Raw genomic sequence first — 22,476 nt, 5'->3', positions numbered from 1 at the left:
CTATGTAACTTGAATTTTCCATGTCCATTTGCATGTGCATTTTGGCTGCCACCCAGACCTGAGCCCATCACATCTATTTCCACTTTTTCTCCCCTTTCTTTTACTTCTTTTCTCTTTACCCCTCCTAGACACCTCTCTCCTGTCATCATGCTTCCTTTCAATTCTCCCTCTCAGGTACTCTGCCCTTCCACATTCCAACCCCAACCCTTCAGTACTCCTTGACCATCCTACTCTCCTGCCACCATACCAGGCTTGACTCCCTCTTAGATAAGCCTACAGCTTCCCTCTGTGCCTCTCTTGGCATCCTCTGAAGGACTCATCGAGGCACTCGTCGCTGCCTCCTTAAGAGCAGCAATGCCAACTGCCCCGTCCTACTCTCTCATCGATCTTACTGCCCAGAGCGTCCGCTGAGGACTAATCTTGCCAATCTCCTCCCCATCCAACTCACCCCTCCTAGTGCTGACCCTGTGAATTCTGCCAACGGATCAACTATCACCGTCCCTTTCTGCATCTCGCTCCAGAGTGTGTGTTCACTTGTGAATAAGGCCCTTGCCATCCATGAGCTTATTGAGGATGATTGCATTGACATCAGGGCCTCGACGGAAACCTGGCTGAGGGGTGATGACACCTTACCCCTAAATAATGCCTCAACGTCTGGTTATACCTTCCACCACTTGCCCTGGCCAGACCGCCACAGTGACGGTGTGGCTCTCATCACCAAATTACACCTTGGTCTTTCCCCCTACTCCTCCGGCACTTTCTCCTCCTTTGTGCATCTCATCTTGTTCCACCCCTCTCACCTCTCACTTAAATTTCTCATTCTCTTACCGCCCACCAAAGTACCATTAAAATGTTCTCATCGAGATATTTTCACTGCTTTCCTCCTTCAGCATCTGCACTGAGTGACTTCTCATCCATGGTGATTTCAACCTCCATCACAACTCATCATGCTCTCTCTCCTCTGAGTTCACTGCCCTCCTATCCTCCATTAATCTCTCCCTCCATGTAAACTCCCCAACTCATATTCACTGCCACCCCCTTGACCTTGCCATCTCACATGGCCTTACTACTCCCATCGTGTCAATTACAGATAAGGCCATCTCTGGTCACTTCTTTTTATTGCTCTCCAACCAAATCCTTTCCCCCTCCCGACCCTACTTCCTTCTGTGACCGCCCCTGAAAAAACTCCCCCAATTCACTTACAACTGCAATTTCAAAATCCCAACTGTCTAGCCTTTGGCCCTCCATTCACCATGACATTTCTGCAGCCACTAATCTGCTCAACCACACCCTCACCTCCACCTTTGATGCCCTAGTCCCCATTGAAACCATTACTCTCTCTCACCCTAGCTGTTCCTCCTGGTACGGCCCTCTCTCCACTCCCTTAAGTCCAAGGGATACAGACTTGGACGGATATGGAGGATAACTGATATCGCAGGGGGTTGTGGGGCTGGAGGAGATTACAGAGCTCTGACTGGACCATATAAAGCAATATTGGGTCCCGCTCTCATCTGCCAGAACTGCTCACCATTCCAGGATCACCCTGGAATGCAAAGATAACCCCTGGCTTCTTTTCTCTATCGCAAACCATCTTCTTAAACCCCTCAACCCTGTCTCCACCATCCTCACTTCCAACAAAAAGTGCGAGGAGTTCATGGACTTCTTTATCACTAAGAGTGAGACCATCCAATCAGCTGCCTCTGCCACTTCCCTCCCTTCCCCTAGCCCACCGGAAAAGACTTCCTCTAAGGTTCCTCCCTGCCCTAGCCCTGAACTTGTATCTTTCTCCAGTTTCTCTCCAATCTCCCCTCATGCCTTCTCAGAGCTCATCTGGACCATGAGAACCACCTTCTGCTCCCTTGACCCTATTCCCACTAAATAGCTGACCACCCAACTCCCTTGCTAGCTCCCATGTTAGCTGATATTATTAATGGTTCTCTGTCCTCAGGTACTGTCTCCCTCTCCTTCAAATTTGCCGTCATCACCCCTCTCCTCAAAAAACCAACCCTTGACCCCTCCGTCCTTGTAAACTACTGCCCCATCTCCAACCTCCTTTTCCTCTCCAAAGTCCTTGAACGTGTTGTAGCCTCCAAAATCCGTGCCCATCTTTCCCAGATCTCCATGTTTGAATCCTTCAATCAGGTTTCTGTCCCTGCCACATTACCGAAACAGCTCTCAAAGTCACAAATGATATCCTATGTGACTGTGACAAAGGTAAACTATTCCTCCTCATCCTTCTCAACCTGTCTGCAGTCTTTGACGTGGTTGACCACACTATCCTCCTCCAACGTCTTGCCACCGTCGTCCAGCTGGGTGGGATTGCACTCACCTGATTCCATTCTTATCTATCTAATCATAGCCAGAGTCTCACCTGGAATGGCTTCTCTTCCCGCTCCCACACCATTATCTCTGGTGTCCCCCAAGGATCTATCCTTGGTCCCCTCCTATTTCTCATCTACATGCTGCCCCTCGGCGATATCATCCAAAAACATAGCATCAGTTTCCACGTGTATACTGACGACACCTAGCTGTACCTCACCACCACCTCTCGACCCCTCCACTGTCTCTAAATTGTCCCAGTACTGGATGAGTAGAAATTTCCTCCAATTAAATATTGGGAAGACCGAAGCCATTGTCTTCGGTCCCCGCCACAAACTCCATTCCCTAGCCACCGACACCATCCCTTTCCCTGGCAACTGTCTGAGGCTGGACCAGACTGTTCACAACCTTGTTGTCATATTTAAGCCTGAGATGATCTTCCGACTACATATCCGTATATCACTAAGACTGCCTAATTGCATCTCTGGAACATCGCTCGACTCCACCCCGCCTCAGCTCATCTGCTGCTGAAAGCCTCATCCAGGCCTTTGTTACCTTTAAACTTGACTATTCCAACGCACTCCTGGCTGGCCTCCCAAGTTCTACCCTCCGTAAACTTGAGGTCACCCAAAACTCGCACCAAGTCCCGTTCACCCATCACCCCTATGCTCGCTGACCAACATTGGCTCCCAGTTAAGCAACGCCTCGATTTCAAAATTCTCATCCTTGTTTTCAAATCCCTCTATGGCCTCGCTCCTCCCTATCTCTGTAATCTCTGACAGCCCCACAACCACCACCCCCCCCCACCCCCACCCCACACACACCAAGATGTCTGTGCTCACTAATTCTGGCCTCTTGAGCATCCCTGATATTAATCCCTCAACCATTGGTGGCTATGCCTTCAGCTGCCAAGGCCCTAAGCTCTGGAATTCCCATCCTAAACCTCTCCACCTCTAAAGCTGGGGTGCTACACCCGAGACCCTGGGTGCCCTTTCCCTGGCCTGTTGAGCCATTTGTGCTAGCACTTTTAGCATTTTTTATCAGCAGAAGGCAGCTCACCTTTAAGAGGTGCAGACTGCCTAGTGCTGAAGCAATTTTAAATTTGTTTAGCTTCAGAAAGCAGCTCAGTTTTAAGAGGTGCAGACTGCCTAGTGCTGAAGCAATTTTAAATTTGTTTAGCTTCAGAAGGCAGCTCAGTTTTAAGAGGTGCAGACTGCCTAGTGCTGAAGGAATTTTAATTTTTTTATTTGCAGAAGGCAGCTCAGCTTTAAGAGCTGTGGACTGCCTTGAAGAGGAGCTAGCTTCTAGCTTTCCTCCAGCCATGTGAACTTTGCTCCCCTGTCAGCAGCAGTATTCCCCGTAATTTTTGGGTGCGCGGCGCCTTCAAATTATCGCGCTTGCGTGGTTTTTGCCATTTTAACGCCTTGGGGGCCGGCTGTGTGAGACCTGCAAATCCAGCTAAACAGGAATGTTGGTCAGCCACGCGTTCCGCACTAGGCTCTGCGCTACAATCATGGTAATTAGCAGGCAATACCAAGCTGAGCCTTTTGAACGGGCATATCTCCCATTGCGGAGCCCACCTCCGTTTTCCAGCGGTATCCAATATCTAGGACCGATTTTGACCCGAAACGTTGACTCTGTTTCTCTCTCCGCGATGCTGCCGGACCTGCTGAGTGTTTCCAGCACTTTCTGATGTTATTTCAGATTTCCAGCATCCGCAGTATTTTGCTATTGTTCCAGGCTAAGTTGTTGCTGGTTGCGGATTTGGTAACCATGAGTGAGTAATGACAGCGTGACAACAGCGCTTTTGCTGCACATTACGTGTTTTTTTTAAATTTTAAACCGTCGGTCTCCTTCAAATTATGCGATGCATTTCAGAACACTCGAAACTAAAAATAATTTCAGCAACATCTGTGCTCATTCACGGAAAAAGGAGGTTGTCTGGTTTCCGGCACAGTGACTCACACTGCGTCCGAGGGCGGACACCGTGCTGAACAAAAATAGGTAACAACTATAGTACTCGAGGGGGAGACAGGGAATGAATATTCAGATATAATTGAATCACTGATTATTTTGAAGACACGTTTAAGTTTTAGACACACAATAAGTATGTACAGTGTGTTTGCTTTGTTTTTTAAACTTTCCAGACGCAGTGCTTGGTCAGACAGTAACCATATGACTGTCTCCCCCTCTGTGGGATTGGAATTTGCGAATGAGGCAGACGTGCGTGAGTGGGAGGTATTTAAAGAAGGTGACGGCCGGTGTTGATGCAATCATCAGCTACGTTGTATCCCATTTGAGAGTGAGAGACTAGGAACGGAATAGCAACCAGAAGCAGATCATGAGCCAACAAAAGATGTGTTGCGGAGGCACAAGCAGCGAGAAATCGCCTACCCCGGAGATCCAGCAGATTGCTGATTCCGTGAGTATGATTTCCCAGAAACAACGGCATTAATGTTAAAAAAAAACCCGCCTCAAAGCGCTTAACTCGGGAGTGAGGAAAAATTGAAGCCAAGCCCTAGAAGGAAAGATTAGTGACCAAAAGCTTGTTCAAAGACTTGGGATTTAGGGAAGAGGAGAAAGTGAGGAAACAGATTAATTTAGGGAACGATTTCCAAATAATAGGATCCAGCTGACTAAAGCACAACTGCCAATGGGTGGGAGTGAGGACGTGGAAGAGGCTGGAGTTAGGAATAGAGAGTGGGGTAGTGTAGGGGGTCTAATATAGGAACAGGAGTAGGCCATTCAGCTCCTTGAGCCTGTTCTGACATTCAATGAGATCATGGCTGATCTGTGACCTAACTCCATATTCCTTAATACCTTTGGTTAATAAAAAATTATCAATCTCAGATTTAAAATTAACAGTTGATCTAGCATCAATTGCTGTTTGTGGAAGAGAGTTCCAAACTTCTACCACCCTTTGTGTGTAGAAGTGTTTCCTAATTTCACTCCTGAAAAGTTTGGCTCTTATTTTTAGACTATGCCTCCCCCCCCCCCCCCCCTTTGTCCTAGATGGCCCAGCAGAAATAGTTTCTATCTACCCCATCTGTTCCCCTTTTATCTTTGAAAACTGCCCCTTAATATCATAGGAATGGACTAGTCATTTGTAGGGATGCTTTATGGTATGGATGTGGGGTGTAGCCAACCTGGCGACGCATGTACCAGCCACATGGCTTGTGCTGTGTAAAGTTAAGTAAATCTGGCCATGACGAGGCCATCCCTGGCCTCACTGGCAGCAATGTGCTTGTGTACTGGTAGCATCTGGACTGTTGGTAAATCTAGGTCATCCTCATCTTCCACCTGATGCTCCTCCTCTGAAGAGGCTGTGTGCTCTGCGCCTTGTTCCTCATGCAGTGCTAATTCCCGCTGCTGTGCTATGTTGTGCAGGGCACAGCAGACCATGACAATTCTGGAGACCCTGACTGGTGCATACTGAAGGGATCCCCCAGATCTGTCAAGGCATCTGAATTGCATTTTGAGCAAGCCTATTGTCTGCTCTGACACCTGATGGAGATGTGGCTTTCATTACTTGGCCTCCTCCAAAGGTGTCATGAGCCACGTCTTCAGTGGCTAGCCCTTGTCTCCAAGCAGCCAGCTGGTAAGTCTGTTTGGAGGTGCGAGGAGCTGAAGGACGGTGGACTGGCGCAGGATGAAAGTCCTGACAGATGCCAGGGAACTTGGTACACATGCATGATGATTTTCCTATGGTTGCAGACAAGCTGCACATTGAGGGAGTGGCAGCCCTTGCGGTTGACGAAAGCTTCTGGTTTATGCTGGAATGCCCTGATGGCCGCATGTGTGCAGTCAATGACTCCCTCCATCCATGGGAAGCCGGCCAGAGTGGAAAAACCAAGCGTCTGCTCCGTAACACTGGCTTCATCAGTGGCAAAGTTGATCTAATTGGCTGACTTGTCAAAGAGGGCATCGGTGACCTGTGCGATGCATCCGTGGGTGGCCGACTGCAAGATGCCGCAAACGTCTGTTGAAGATCCTTGGAAGGAGCCTGAGGCGAAGAAGTTGAGGGTGCTGGTGACTGACAGCCACTGGTTAGGAGTGTCCACCCGCTCCTCTGGGCTGCAGGTCTTGCTCCAGCAATGTGCAAATGTCTGTGATGACCTGGTGCGATAGCCTGAGCCTCCTTTGGCACTGCTGCTCAGTCATGTTGTGGAAGCTTATCCTCTGCCTGTATACCTGGTGTTGGGGGTCTCTCCTCCGGCACAGTGCAGCCTTGCGCTGATGCCCTCTACCCTGTGCAGCATCAGGGCGTTGAGAAGGATGGTGTTGGTGCTACTGGTTCTGCTGGTGTTGGTCATGGTCAGATTGAGGACCAAGATGAAACAGTATAAACGGTACCTATGCTGATGGAATAGATGGCCGGTGAAGTTGAGATGACAGAAGCAAGCTGTCAATGGTGAAAGAGGTTGTTCCAATGAGGTGATGCTGGATGGAGAGTTTGCTCCAAACACTTGCAGCCTGCATAACGCTCAATCTGTGTTCCAAATGGAGTAAGTAACAGCTTCTGCACTTGGAAAGTGAACAGATGAGGTGGGAGCTTTTATAGCACACTTCAAGCTGTCCCCTCATCAGCTGGTTCCATGGCCATTCAACTCCCGCCTCGGGTTAACCGATCCCCGAGCTGCGTGGACCCCATTGGCGAGCAGTTAAAGTGAAAAGGTAAGCTTAAAAGCATTATTAAGGGTCTGTCAACAAGGCAATAATTGGGTCGCATGTCTGGTCAGGTCGGATCAGAGATCACACACGCACCATTGGGAAAAGTGCGTTGCGGTGGGGTCCAGACCTGCTGTGGGGGGGGGGGGGGGGAAATCAAATCAAATTTCCCACCTGACCCGCCACCAATCCTGCCCACTTGCTCCTCCTCCTTTTTCCTTTCTCTTTTCTTCCCACCCCCCCCCCCCCCCCCCCCCATAGATTCTGGAATGCTCCCAGTGGATTAGAAGGTAGCAAATGTAACCCCACTATTCAAGAAAGGAGGGAGAGAAAATGGGGCCAGTTAGTCTGACGTCTGTCATCTGGAAAATGCTGGAAGCTATTAAGGAAGCCGTATCACAGCACTTAGAAAATCATATTGGGCGGAGTCAACATGGTTTTATGAAAGGAAAACCGTGTTTGAGAGATTTTTGAGGATGTAACTAGCAGGGTAGGTGAAGGGGATTCAGTATATTTGGATTTTTCAAAAGACATTCAATAAGGTGCCACCTCAAAGGTGGTTGCACAAGATGAGGGCTCATGGGGTGGGGGGTAATATATTAGAATGGATAGAGGATTGGTTAAAGGACAGAAAACAGTAGGAATAAACAGGTCATTTTTAGGTTGGTAGGCTGTTACTAGTGGGGTGCTGCAAGGGTCAGTGCTGGGTCCTCCGCTGTTTACAATCTATTTGATGACTTGGATGAAGGGACTAAATGTGATGTATCCAAGTTTGCTGCTGATACAAAGCTAGGTGGGAAAGTAAACTGTGGAGGACACCGAGTCTGCAAAGGGATATAGACCGGTTAAGTGAGTGGGCAAGAAGTTGGCAAATGGAGCATAATGTAGAGAAATGTGAGGTTATTCACTTCGATAGGAAGAATAGAAAAACAGAATTTATTTTTTAAATGGTGAGAAACTATTAAATGTTGGTGTTCAGAGGGATTAGGTGTCCTTGTACACGAAACAAAAGTACAGCAAGCAATTCGGAAGGCAAATTGAATGTTTGCCTTTATTGCAAAGGGGTTGGAGTACAAGAGTAAGGAAGTCTTGCTACAATTGTACAGGGCTTTGGTGAGACCACACCTGGAGTACTGTGCACAGTTTTGGTCTCCTTACCTAATCAAGGATATCCTTGGCTCAGAAGGGGTGCCACAAAGGTTCACTAGATTTATTCCTGAGATGAGCAGGTTGTCCTATGAGGAGAGATTGAGTAGAATGGGCCTATACTCAAGTTCAGAAGAATAAGAACCCATAAACATAAGATTGAGATGGCTTGACCGTATACATGCTGAGGCTGTTTCCCCCTGGCTGGTGAGTCTAGAACTAGGGGGCATAGTCTCCGGATAAGGGATCAGCCATTTAGGACTGAGATGAGGAGAAATGTCTTCACTCAGAGGGTTGTGAATCTTTGGAATTCTCTACCCCAGAAGTCTGTGGATGCTCAGTCATTGAGTATATTCAAGGCTGAGATAGATAAATTTGATTTTTAGACTCTTAAGGGATATGTGGATCGGACGGGAAAGTGGAGTTGAGGTCGAAGATCAGCTGTGATCCTATTTAATGGCGGAGCAGGCTCTAGGGGCGTATGGCCTATTCCTGCTCCTAATTCTTATGAAAGACACTACCTGGATGCAAGTTAGCTCTTAATATCTCCTCCTTTGGCTCTGTATCCATTGCTTGATTTAATCCTCTGAAGCACTATGGGACATTATTCTACATTAAAGGCAGCGTGTGTATAAATGCAAGTTGTTCTGAAGTCCTCAAGACTCCCTTTTATTTGTTTTGCAGATGAAGTCTAAAATTGAAGAACAAGCTAAAAAAACATTTGATGTGTTTGTTGTCAAATCCTTCAAGAGTCAAATTGTATCTGGAACCAACTATTTCATTAAAGTAAGTTTATCCTTCTAGGGGTGCAAATGTTTTGGAGATGGGGTCTATTATAACACTCAGAACTGGCACATTATTAATCTCATGTGGAAGGTGGCTGGATACTTCTGTAGCCACTCGGAAACTTGGATAGTAATAATCATTTCTACCACAGACTCCTGCTTTCACATTTTTTTACCATATATTTGAAGACTATAAATCTAATCATTTAGCCTTATCCTTGAGGAGGGGTGCAGTCCCTTCCCCATCCAAGTTAACTTTGCAATTGGCGGGGGGGCATCTTTTATAGTGTTTGAGGCTGAGGAATTTTTTTTCTCCCATTTAATCACTTTGTTTTCATATCACAATTGCTGGTGTCATATTTTACCCTGAAATAAGCTTCCGACCACACATCCATGGTATAACTAAGACCGCCTATTCCCACCTCCATCACATTGCCTATCTTCACCCCTACCTCAGCTCATCTGCTGCTGAAACATTCAACCATGCCTTTGTTACCTATAGACTTGACTATTCCAACGCACTCCTGACTGGCCTCCCACATTCTACCCTATGTAAACTTGAGGTCCTCCAAAACTCTGCTGCCCGTGTCCTAACTTGCACCAAGTCCCATTCACCCATCATCCCTGTGCTCGCTGACCTACATTGGCTTCCGGTTAAGCAATGCCTTGATTTCAAAATTCTCATCCTTGTGTTTTCAAATCCCTGTATGGCCTCACCCCTCCCTATCTCTGTAATCTCCCCCAGCCCCATAACCTCCTGAGATATCTGCGCTCCTCAAATGCGGCAGCGAATGCTGAATGAATGAAAAATTATATTGCATAGTCGTTCCATTATGAAGACTTCTGTTTTATGTTTGGGGGAAATCACGTGCAAAGCTTGGTTTACAGATTTGGTGGCATTGTGAAGAAGTGACTTGATTGAAACATATAAGATCCTGAGGGGTCTTGACAGGGTGGATGTGGAGAGGATGTTTCCTCTTGTGGGAGAATCTAGAACTAGGGGTCACTGTTTAAAAATAACAGATGAGAAATTTTTCCTCAGAGGGTCGTAAGTCTTTGGAACTCTCTTCCTCAGGGCGGTGGAAGCAGATTCTTGGAATATGTTTAAGGCAGAGGTAGATAGATTCTTGATAAGCATGGGGGTGAAAGGTTATTGGGGGTAGGTGGGAATGTGGAGTAATCAAGGGGGTGAAAGGTTATTGGGGGTAGGCGGGAATGTGGAGTAATCAAGGGGGTGAAAGGTTATTGGGGGTAGGCGGGAATGTGGAGTAATCAAGGGGGTGAAAGGTTATTGGGGGTAGGCGGGAATGTGGAGTAATCAAGGGGGTGAAAGGTTATTGGGGGTAGGCGGGAATGTGGAGTAATCAATCAGCCATGATCTTACTTGGAGTTTGCACATTCTCCCCGTGTTTGCGTGGGTTTTCTCCGGGTGCTCCGGTTTCCTCCCACAGTCCAAAGATGTGCGGGTTAGGTTGATTGGCTATGATAAATTGACCCTTAGTGTTAGGGGGATTAAATACGTGGGGTTACAGGGATAGGGTGGGATATGTGTTGGTGTAGGGGTTACGGGGATCGGGTGGGATATGTGTCGGTGCAGGCTCGATGGGCCGAAATGGCCTCTATCTGCACTGGGGTTTCTGTGATTCTGTGAATGGCGAAGCAGGCTCGAGTGGCCTACTCCTGCACCAAATTCATATGTGTGTGAAACCTGGGAGTGTGGAGGGGGAGAGGAACTGTGTTCAGGGCATAAGTGACTGGGATGTTTATTGTATGATTGAAAGCAGCTGGCACGGTTGTTCATTTCTCGGAGGAATGATCCTAGAACAGATTGCATTTGTCTGGCATCCACTTTACTTAGACATAAGTGAAGTTTTTTTTTAAAGTCCGGTTTATTTAAAAAAGAATCTTTAGGTAGTGATTGGAAGAAGGTTAGTGCTCAGTCATATGGAATGGGAGGATGCACATTTAGTCTTCAACTTGTTTTCAGGATTTGCTGTGGTTTGAATACCTGGACTGTCAGTTGAGAATGCACACTTGGCCTGCACTAGCCTAACTTTTTTTTTTTTTTGTTTGTTAGATCCACGTTGGTGGTGACGACTACCTACATGCAAAAGTATTTGAAGACCTTCCTTGTAGGGGAGGTACACAGGAGGTGACTGGCGTAAAGACCAACAAATTGCACCACGATGAATTAACCTATTTTTAAAACCAGCTTTGCATTTAGTGCGCAAGGCCAGAGCAAAAGCAGTTTCTCAGCTCGTGACTTTTTTTTCCATGGGTCTTTATGTGCCTTTGTACCTGGGAGGATGCAACATTGACCTTTTTTTGTTTTCATGGTTTTTTTTAAATGCTTATTAAATTCTGTTAAGTTTTTTTTTTCTTCCTTTTTCCCTGCACCACCCCCATTGCCAGCTGAGCTACTCGCCAAATAAATTGTGACGACTTCTTTCTGTTCCTTTTACATAGTTTTCAATGGATAGAAACTTTTTTTAGTTATGATGAAATGATGTTCAAAGGTTACAAGGATGTTTAGGAAATCAAATTAACTGATCCAGGAAAATGCATGGGTCCAATGAGTCCGACATTCTGATTGGCTGTTTTTGCTCCATCCTAGACCTAATGGGAGAGATTGCGTTTGTTAGGGGAAAGAATACTGTAAGTGCTTTTTAATCACTCAATCCTAATGGAAATTTTATCAATTATTTTCTGGATAGTTTATGCATATAATGCAAACCCAGTCAGGCATCTGTTTTGTACTAAATCTTGTTCTTATCTGTTTACTGGACATTATACACAATAGAAAACAAATTCAAATATTTGCTTGCATTGGTTAACTCTGCATTGTAAGGAATAGTAATATGAATAAATATTGCTCTGCTCTGGAAAGCATGTTTTGTTGGTAATAATACTGCCTCCCCTTAAAGAATCCATATGCTTTCAGCTTGCTAAATAAAGATTAAAAAAAAATAAAAATAAAAGCAACACTTAAAGGGAGTGAAATTTTGGCTGGGGGCAGGAAGGGACTTCAATAATGACCAATCTTTCCAATGGATTGGAACAGTTATTCCCTTGTAACAGCTGATGTTCTATATCTTTAGAAATTAAGGTGATTAAAAATAATTCCTAAATGTCAGTTTAGTGGTTTGAATGCTGCCATGGGCACTGATTGAAAATGTAATTGAATAAAGCTGGAGTTCATATTAATATCCAAGTGTAGGTGAGCGGAGGAAAGTGCTGGCTGTTACAATTTGCACTGTATTTTACATAACCTGGGACTTCACAGTAAGTATGCATGAAACTGCTCGTTGTACTGGCTCAAGGGCCATAAGAATGGCTACTGCAGACGCTTGAGCACATAATCTAGGATGACACTTCAGTGCAGTACTGAGGGAGTTCTGCATTGTTGGAGGTGCCATCTTTCAGAGGAGATGTAAAATCAAGGCCTCATCTGCACTTGTGGGTGGACGTAACCGATAACATGACCCTTTTGCCTTGCACCTTGCACCATCATCTCTTTGTCTTTTAATCTCTCCTGCCTTCCATCCTATCACAGACCTTCCCTTTTGTTCTTCCCCTTCCCTGCCCCTACACTTGCTTAAAAACCTGTTACATCTCCAACTTTTTCCAGTTCTGACGAAGGGTCGTCGACCTGAAACATTAACTCTGTTTCTCTCTCCACAGATGCTGCCTGACCTGAGTATTTCCAGCATTTTCTGTTTTTATTTCAGATTTCCAGCATCTGCAGTATTTTGCTTTTGCACTATTGGAAGGAGCAGGGGAGTTCTCCCCAGTGCCCTGGCTGATCCTTATCCCTCAACCAACATGACTAAACTGATTATGTGGTAATTATCTCATTGCCATTTGTGGGAGCTTTCTATGTGCAAACTGACTTCTGTGTTTCCCTGCATTAAAACAGTGACTACACTTCAAAAGTACTTCATTGGTTATAAAATGTTTGGGACGTCATGAGGTTAGGAAAAGTGCCATATAAATGCAAGTTTGTTCTTTTCGTGTGAAAACTTTACAAGTACAATAGTACTGTTCTATTTAGGTTAAAGTATATTGGGCAGTGTAGAAGTACAGTTGCCATTTAACCCAGACAGGGGCCAATGGCACTGACTATGGTACAGGATGCCATTCAAGTTTTGGGCGGAGGGGAGAAGAAATGAAAAGGAATGTTGTAATGGTAGGGAACAGTATAGTCAGGGATAGATACTGTTCTTTGCAGCCACGATCAGGAGTTCCAAAGGCGGTGTTGCCTGCCCAGTGCCAGGGTTAAGGATATCTCCTTGTGGCAGGGGGAGAATCGAGTTGTCGTGGTCCACTTGAGAGCCAACAACATATGTAGAAAGAAGAATGAGGTTCTGTGGAGAGTGTGAGGAGCTAGGATCCAAATTAAAAAGCAAAACTTCAAAGGTAATCTCTGGATTGTTACCTGAGCCATACATAAATTGGCATTGGGACAATCAGATCGGAGTTAAATGTGTGGCTCAAAGTGGTGGGGGAGGAAGAGGTTTTGATTCATGGGGCATTGGCACCAGTACTGGGGAATGAGGGAGCTGTTCCGTTGGGACGGTCTCCACTTAAGCTGGGCTGAGACTAGTGTCGAATAACTAGGGCTTTAAACTAAAAGGGGAGGGAGGGGTCAGGTGAGGGGAAATTTAGAAAGCTAAAGAGAAAAGTCAAGGCAATGGAGCTGTGTAGCAATTTGGGTAAAGATCAGCAGTGTGTGACAGGAAGGGACAGAGTTTAAAGGTAATCGTGCATCAGCGCATAAGATGAAAGCAGGGAATAATGGTAAAGTTAAAACTAAAAGCTCTACCTTGTTACGAATGCTACGAATATGTAATTAGTGGCACAAGTAGTGATAAATGAGTATGATCCAATAGTCATTACAGAGACATGGTTGCAAGGTGACTAGGGTTGGGAACTAAATATTCCAGAGTACTTGACTTATCAAAAAGACAAGCAGACTGGACCAGGAAGGAGGTAGCCCTGATAATTAAGGCTAACATAAGGACAGTAGTGAGAAAGGATCTTCGCTCAGAAGATGAAGAAGTAGAATCGGTATGGAGTGGAGATGAGAAATAACAAGGGGCAGAAAATAGTGGTGGGAGTAGTTTATAGGCCCCCTAACAGCAGCTCCATTGGACAGAGTATTAATCAAGAAATAATAGGAGCTTGTAACAAAGGTAATACAATAAACGTGGAGGACTTTAATCTGCATATAGATTGGGCAAATCAAATTGGCAAGGGTAGTATGGAGGACGAGTTCATGGAATGTATTCGAGACAGTTTCCTAGAACAATACCAGGGAACAGGTTTTTTTAAAGATTTTTTTTTGTGTGTAACGAGACAGGATTAATTAGTAATCTTATAGTAAAGGATCCTCTAGGAAAGCGTGATCATATGATAGAATTTCACATTGAGTTTGAAAGTGACATTTAAGTCCGCCACTAGAGTCTTAAACTTAAACAAAGCCAATTACATAGGTATGAGGGGCGAGTTGGCTAAGGTAGATTGGGAAATTAGATTAAAAGTAGATGAGCAATGGCAATCATTTAAAGAAATATTCCAAAATTTTCAACAAATATATTCCATTGAAAAATAAAAACTTCACGGGAAAAGTTGAGCCATCTGTGGCTAACTAAGAAGGTAAGGAGAGTATTAGATTAAGAGGCTTGTAGTGTTGCAAAGAATAGTGGTAAGCCTGAGGATTAGGAGAGCTTTAGAAACTAGCAAAAATGACCAAAAAATTGATGAGGGAGAAAACCGTGAATAAATTAGCAAGAAATATAAAAACAGATTGTAAGAGCTTCTGACAAGTATGTAAAAAGGAAGCGAGTAGCATAAGTAAGCAATTGTACCTTAGAGGCTGTGACAGGAGAAATTATATTGGGGAACCAGTAAATGGCAGAGGCTTTAAACAAATATTTTGTATCTGTCTTCACAGTAGAAGACACAAAGTATACCAAAAATAGTGGGGAACCAAGGGGCTAATTAGAGCAAGGAACTTAAAGAAAGTAATTAATATCAGTAGAGGAAAAAGTACTTGGGGAAACTAATGGGACTAAAAGCTGACAAATCCCCATGACCTGATGGCCTACATCCTAGGGTTCTAAAAGAGGTGGCTGCAGAGATAGTGGATGCATTGGTTGTGATCTTCCAAAATTCCCTAGATTCAGGAAAGGTCCCAGCGGATTGGAAGGTCGCAAATGTAACCCCGCTATTCAAGAAAGGGAGAAAACCGGGAACTACAGTTAACCTGACATCAGTCGTTGGGGGGGGAAATGCTAGAATCCATTATTAAAGAAGTGGTAACAGAGTACAGGTAGACTATCCTTTATCCGAAAACCTCGGGACCAGCCGTGTTTCGGTTTTAGGAAAATTTCGGAAGGTGCGCGAAAACACTTCGGTTTTCAGAGTAATTCGGTTTTCGGGAGTGCGGATAAAGGATACACCATCCCTTATCCGAAAGGGTGGGGTTCGGCCGGGGGGGGTCGGGGGTGGGGGTCGGCGGGGGTCGTGGTCGTGCGCATTTCGGTTTTCAGAAGTCATGCTTTGCTCCACTTTCGGCTTTCAGAGGTTTTCTGGTTTCGGATGTGCGGATAAAGGCTGGTACACTTACACTGAGCGATTTCGGTTTTCAGAAGTGCGGAAAAATGCTACACTATCCCTTATCCGGCTAGACCTGTAAGTCGTGCGCCACTCTGGTCATGTCGTGCGCACGACTTAACGCTGACCGAAAAAACCTTCGGTTTTTAGAGGGTTTCGGTTTTCGGAAGTCCGGATAAAGGTTAGTCTACCTGTACTTAGAAAATCATATTAGGCAGAGTCAACATGGTTTTATGAAAGGGACATTGTGTTTGACAAATTTTAGTTTTTTGAGAAAGTAACTAGCAGGGTAGATAAAGGGGAACCAGTAGATGTAGTATATTTGGATTTCCAAAAGGCATTCACTAAGGTGCCACATAAAAGGTGGTTGAGCAAGATATGGGTTGGGGGTAAGTTATTAGCATGGATAAAGGATTGGTTAACTGACAGAAAACCAGAGTAGGGATAAACAGGTCATTTTCAGATTGGCAGGCTACAAGGATCAGTGCTTGGGCCTCCGCTATTTACAATCTATATTATTAACTTGGATGAAGGGACTGAGTGCATTGTACCTGATGCGCCATCAATTACTCAAAAGACTGAGGTTAAGCGAGTAACAACCAGGCTTTTATTAACTAAAGAATGAAGGTCTTGTCTCGAGTGGTCGACCCGTCCAGAATACTAAGGGACTGGGAGGTAGTCACTTATATACCTGGAATAGTGGGAGGAGTCAGCCGAGGCATGTCCAGACCTGTACCTAGTGGCATACACATACAGACAGGTATACAGTGGTTTACCACAGTACCCAAGTTTGCTGATGATAAAAAGCTAGGTGGAAAAGTAAGATGTGAAGAGGACGCAAAGAGCCTGCAAAGAAATAGACAGGTTAAGTGAGTGGGCAATAAGGAGGCAGATGGAATATAATGTGGGGCAATGTGAAGTTATTCATTTTGGTAGGAAGAATAGAAAACAGAACATTTTTAAATGGTGAGAAACTATTAAATGTTGGTGTTCAGAGATTTGGGTGTCCTAGTACAAGAAACAGCATGCAGGTACAACAAGCAATTAAGGCAAATGGCATGTTGGCCTTTATTGCTAGAGGGTTAGAGTACAAGAGTAAGGAAGTCTTGCTACAATTGTGCAGGGCTCTGGCGAGACCACACCTGGAGAACTGTGCACAGTTTTGGTCTCGTTGGAGGTAACAAAGGTTCACTAGATTGATCCCATAGGTTGTCCTATGAGGAGAGTGAGTAGATTGGGCCTATTCTCTCTGGAGTTTAGAAGAATGAGAGGTGATCTCATTGAAACATATAAGATTCTGAGGGGGATTGACAGGGTAGATACTGAGAGGTTGTTTCCCCTGGCTCAAGTGTCTAGAACTAGGGGCCATCGTCTCCGGATAAGGGGTCAGCCTTTTAAAACTGAGATGAGGAGGAATTTCTTCACTCGGTTGTGAATCTTTGGAATTCTCTGCTCCAAAGGGCTGTGGATGCTGAGTCTTTGAGTATATTCTAGATAGATGGATGGATGATCTGGGTATTATGTAATGAGAGGATTAATTAGCAATCTTGTGCGAGGCCCCATCATAATATGATAGAATTCTTCATTTAAGATGGAGAGTGAAGTAGTTGACTCAGACTAGGGTCCTGAATTTAAATAAAGGAAACTACGATGGTATGAGGCGAGAGTTGGCTAGGATGGGTTGGGGAACATTACTTAAAGGCAAACATTTAAAGATCGCATGGATGAACTACAGAATTTGTTCATCCCTGTTTAGCATAAAAATAAAACAAAAAAGGTGACTCCATCATGGCTAACGAGGGAAATTAGGGATAGCATAAGATCCAAGGAGAGGACATATAAATTGGCCAGAAAAAGCAGCAAACCTGAGGATTGGGGGCAGTTTAAGATTCAGCAAAGGAGGATAAAGGGATTAATTAAGAGGGGGAAAATAGAGTATGAGAGTAAGCTTGCAGGGAACATAAAAACTGACTGTAAAAGCTTCTATAGATATGTGAAAAGAAAAAGATTGGTGAAGTCAAGCGTAGGTCCCTTGCAGTCAGAATCAGGGGAATTTATAATGGGGGAACAAAGAAATGGCAGACATACTTTGGTTCTGTCTTCACAAAGGAGGACACAAATAACCTCCCAGAGATGTTGGGGAACTTAGGGTCTAATGAGAGAGAGGAATTGAATGAAATCAGTATTTGTAGGGAAATGGTGTTGGGGAAATTGACGGGATTGAAGGCTGATAAATCCCCAGGGCCTGATAATCTACATCCTAGAGTACTTAAGGAAGTGGCCCTAGAAATAGTAGATGCATTGCTGGTCATCTTTCAAAATTCTATAGACTGTGGAACAGTTCCCATGGATTGGAGGGTAGCTAATGTAACCCCACTATTTAAAAAAGGTGGTAGAGAGAAAATGGGGAATTACAGACCTGTAAGCCTGACCTCGGTAGTGGGGGAAAATGCTAGAGTTCATTATAAAAGATGTAATAGCAGAGCACTTGGAAAACAGTGAAAAAGTCAACATTGGTTTACAAAAGGTAAATCATGCTTGACTAATCTTCTGGAATTTTTTGAGGATGTAACTGGTAGGATAAATAAGGGCGAACCAGTGGATGTGGTGTATTTGGACTTTCAGAAGGCTTTCGATAAGGTCCCGCATAAGAGATTAACGTGCAAAGTTAAAGCACATGGGATTGGGTGCAAGGTACTGACGTGGATAGAGAACTGGTTGGCAGACAGGAAGCAAAGAGTTGGAATAAAGGGGTCTTTTTTCGAGCGGCAGGCAGTGACTAGTGGGGTACCGCAGGGATCGGTGCTAGGACCCCAGTTATTCACAATATCTATTAATGATCTAGATGAGGGAACTAGATGTAATATCTCCAAGTTTGCAGATGACACAAAGCTGGGTGGGCGTGTGTGCTGTGAGGAGGATGTAGAGAAACTCCAGTATGATTTGGACAGGTTGGGTGATTGGGCAGATGCAGTATAATGTGGCTAAATGCGAGGTTATCCACTTTGGTGGCAAAAACAGGAAGACAGATTATTATCTGAACGGCAATATATTGGGAAAAGGGGAAGTACGAGACCCGAGTGTCCTTGTGCACCAGTCGCTGAAGGTAAGCATGCAGGTGGTTAAGAAGGCAAATGGTATGTTGGCCTTCATAGTGAGAGGATTCGAGTACAGGAGCAAGGATGTCTTGCTGCAGTTGTACAGGGCCTTGGTGAGACCACACCTTGAGTATTGTGTGCAGTTTTGGTCGCCTTATCTGAGGAAGGATGTTCTTGCCATGGAGGGAGTGCAGCGAAGATTCACCAAACTGATACCTGGGATGTCCGGAATGACGCATGAGGAGAGATTGGGTCGATTAGGCTTATATTCACTAGAGTTTAGAAGAATGAGAGGGGATCTCATAGAATTTTATAAGTTTCAAACAGGATTAGACAGACTAGATGCAGGATGTTCCCGATGGCGGGGGAGTCCAGAACCAGGGGTCACAGGATAAGGGATAAGCCATTTAGGACAGAGATGAGGAATTTCTTCACCCAGAGAGTGATGAACCTGTGGAATTCTCTACCACAGAAGGCAGTTGAGGCCAATTCATTAAATATAATCAAGAAGGAGTTAGATATATTTCTTAAGGCTAAAGGGATATGGGGAGAAAGCAGGGACAGGGTACTGAATTTGGATGATCAGCCCTGATCTCATTAAATGGCGGAACTGGCTCGAGGGGCCGAATGGCCTACTCCTATCTTCTATGTTTGTATGATCTTGATCTTATTGCATAGTGGAGCAGGCTTGAGTGGTCGTATGGCCTACTCTTAATTCTTATGTAAGGTCTGAAAAAAGCAAAATCAAATTTATCCAGTGAAATAACAACCAGATGCATGATGTACACAGCCTCAAATAGCCACTTATTTTTAGCAGCTACAAGAAGGGAACCCTGATGTTGGTTCATTGAGACGTAGGAAGCCAGTCCCAGCTGTCAGTTCTGTTCCCACCAGCATTATATCTACCAAAACATGAACTAAAACTGAGCACATATTGGAGTCAACACCAGAAGTTGCAGTCTTTCCATACTGGTATTTAGAGAGCAGTCACTAATAACCACTATAATATATGGATTGTTAATTTCCTGCTTACACTGCGTATGTCTGGTAAATCACATTTGCACAAACTTGTCTGCTATAAGTGTTGGGGACTGTAGCTTAATTCTACACAGTCTGTGCCCAATGGTGCTCAAAGTTGAAGAGCATTAAATTGCTCAGCATTGACTGCTTTCAGAAGGCCAAAATAAACACTTTTTGGGATGGACATAACCAAATCTCACCACACTGGATAAGACAAGTAAAGTATGTTTTGAATGTCTTGGGCAATGTTTAAATCGTTATCCCTGAGGCACATCTGGTGCTGTTCCTGAAGGCAAAAAGCTTGAGCTGCAGAGTCTAGCAATGAGATCTTATTCTGAATGCCAAGAAATTATGAATCAAAACTAAATGAAATAATTGAGACTACCACAATTCTGGGTTGAGGAAACCACGGCGGGGATGAGAAATGGTTACCACTGAAAAGCATTTCAGGGTTGTCTGAATACACCAGCCATAACTGACATTATTCTTTAAAGTCATTGATATATCCACGTTCATAAAAGAAACCTGTGGAAGTTTGTGCTGCTAGATATTGCATTTGCTGTAGTTCAAACTTTCCCAGCAGCCAATATGATAACTTTAAAATGGAATTTTCAGAGCAACCTTTTCCAAAAATTCAAAGTGACAGCAATATTGTTCTTTGGGTATGACCTTTTTATATGAGGGGAGGGACAGCTCTTTGGAAAAGATGTACTTTGCACATCATGTCTACGTATGCACAAGATTAAAAGCACCAGTGGATTTTTATTAATGTGGCATACTCTCCAGAAAGAAAACAAACATTGTTTCACAGTGGTTTCTTCAGAAGTAAAAACTCCAGATTGCACATAACTGAACATGTCCAATATTTAAACACATGAATAAACAGGAACAGAACTACATTTTCTCTAGATTTAAAAAAAAGTCTTGATTGAGTTTTATAAAAATATGAAATCGTTGACACTTGGGTTCCAGTAGAATCCCTTTTTCAGAAGGATGCTGTGATACAGGCAGTATCAATGTTCCTTTATCCAATGTAGCTACAATTCATTTTTTTTTTAAGTATCATTGCCCTGCTTGATATTGTCACATTGGGCAGATTTTGTTGGAAAGAGCGTCTGGATGGCTTTGGCATAACAAGTGAGAGCAGAAAAAATGGAAGGAATTCCTTCACCCCCTAGGTTTTGTTTTCTTTTAATGGAGGAAAAACTTCAAAATAACACAACTATACCACACAAAACAAAGCAGATCATAATCATCCCTGTGACACTGGAAGTCAAGGTAGATGGCAGAAATTATTGAAAAAGCCTTATAGATTTGAAACTGATCACAATCCTTTTGTTGCAAGGAAGAATAAATACTTTAATCAGTGCTCAGTCAGGAGCATAGGGGGAACACTTGATGCTGCCTGGGTGCTCCACATCAAGCAAGAAAAAAATCCTGACATCCCATCCACATGAAAACACACCTCCAAATCAAGCTTTCAAGGAAGTGAAATTGATGGTAGGTATGGGGAGGCATGTGGTCAAGACTAACCTGCCCCCCCTCATTCCTCCCCTACTGCATGGAATAGATAAGTAACTTTTGTGAGGATTGAAATATTTTTTTTTAATTTAGACAAAACTTTGTTTAAAAAAAAGTGGATTATGGAGACAGATACAGAATGTAGAAGACACATTAACCTGCACATACATAATTCTAAATGTTTTGAAATGCAGACTAGGCAGCCTGAGTGAAAGATTTGCAAAAGATTCTAATTTGACATTACTTTGTTAAAATGCTATTTACAATGAAGTTACTGCAAGTGTTTAATTCCTAGCCTGAATGTCTCAGGTTTAAATTTCAGTGACAATGGTCCATCAAACTCTAATGTCTGAATTAGGAGTTTCTTAAATTCTTAGGCTGCTACAAATTGGGTAGCTTAATCATCGTGATTTTATGCTGTGCTCCTACCCAATTATCAGATTTCAATAAACACTTATAGCACTCATTTGAACAGCGGTGTGATTGGCAGATGAGTCAGTATTTCCTTTCACTTCAACTTGTCAAGACAGTTCTGAGCGATGGTGCAACAATTCCATTGGGATTATTAGTGGGAGTCAGGCTCAGAATGGTAGCAGTTACTTTAAAAACTGCAATCTACAATTGAATAAAAAATTGAAACAAATAACAAGATTTTTTTTTACAAATTAAAGCTCGGATTGGGCAATTTAAGCGAGATAAACTTTTTTAAAAGAATTGCCGTGACATCACCAAAATTGTTGAGTAATTCTACACATGACAAAGGGGAAAACAATCCAGTAAATGAGGTAATGAAAACAGAGTCCCTTTCAGGTGCATTCCTTAGCAATAACTGACATGATCTGTTCTATTATGCAGTTTAAAAAAAAATTTAAACCGTGTATGAAAACTGCCTTATCTAAGATATTCAAAATGGATAGTTATGTTTTTGAAAAGCTCACAGCAAACTTGCAGCATACTAACTTGGTTAGAACCATTTTTACGGGCTGTTTTAAGTGATTACTGGAACTGCTAGTTTCCCCCAGATAAAAAGGCATGTCAAATCCAAAACCCTTTGCTTATTATACCTATAAACGGTCCCTGTAATGGTCCACTGCACTTTATCTGAACAACTTTCATCCGATTCATCCTTCTCAAGCCACAGGTAGGCAGGGGCTGGCCTGTCGTCACAGTGCTTCAGTGTTACAGGCCATTTGAAGGCTTGTAATGAATTCTACAGCGATCCTTGAAGACCTTTAAAAAGTAAAGTTTAAAAAAATGCAAGTTAAAAAAATTATTTCAAATCTCTACCCACTCTAATGTACTTC

The 22,476-nt window shown here is 43.8% G+C and overlaps 2 protein-coding genes across 7 annotated transcripts in view; one reads left to right on the top strand and one right to left on the bottom strand.

Annotated features, from left to right (window-relative positions):
• Nucleotides 1-3,729: 3,729 nt before the first annotated feature.
• LOC147107631 (cystatin-B-like) lies at nucleotides 3,730-12,046 on the top strand. Of its 2 annotated transcripts, none has more exons than XM_086006825.1 (4): nucleotides 3,730-3,835; nucleotides 4,467-4,741; nucleotides 8,818-8,919; nucleotides 10,996-12,046. In XM_086006825.1, the coding sequence occupies exons 2-4, from the start codon at nucleotides 4,661-4,663 to the stop codon at nucleotides 11,122-11,124; spliced, it is 312 nt and encodes a 103-aa protein (XP_085862951.1). In that variant the 5' UTR covers nucleotides 3,730-3,835; nucleotides 4,467-4,660; the 3' UTR covers nucleotides 11,125-12,046. The 2 variants fall into 2 exon arrangements, with proteins under 2 accessions (XP_085862951.1, XP_085862952.1); XM_086006826.1 differs by lacking the exon at nucleotides 3,730-3,835 and adding an exon at nucleotides 3,916-4,096.
• An 8,347-nt stretch (nucleotides 12,047-20,393) lies between these two features.
• The window catches only part of mix23 (mitochondrial matrix import factor 23), a 31,054-nt gene continuing 28,971 nt past the window's right edge, over nucleotides 20,394-22,476 (bottom strand). For all 5 annotated transcript variants that reach the window (XM_086006819.1, XM_086006820.1, XM_086006821.1 and 2 more), the window contains one exon: nucleotides 20,394-22,402. Coding sequence is in view for 2 of the 5 variants with exons in the window: in XM_086006820.1 (XP_085862946.1) it covers nucleotides 22,352-22,402 (51 nt within the window). In the remaining 3 variants the exon portion in view is untranslated. The remainder of the gene's footprint in view (nucleotides 22,403-22,476) is intronic.

This window comes from Somniosus microcephalus, chromosome 14 (genome assembly GCF_052327205.1).
Source record: "Somniosus microcephalus isolate GS21.2 chromosome 14, FLI_Smic_1.0, whole genome shotgun sequence".
NCBI lineage: Eukaryota > Metazoa > Chordata > Chondrichthyes > Squaliformes > Somniosidae > Somniosus > Somniosus microcephalus.
This window is presented reverse-complemented; position numbering and strand designations above follow the sequence as displayed.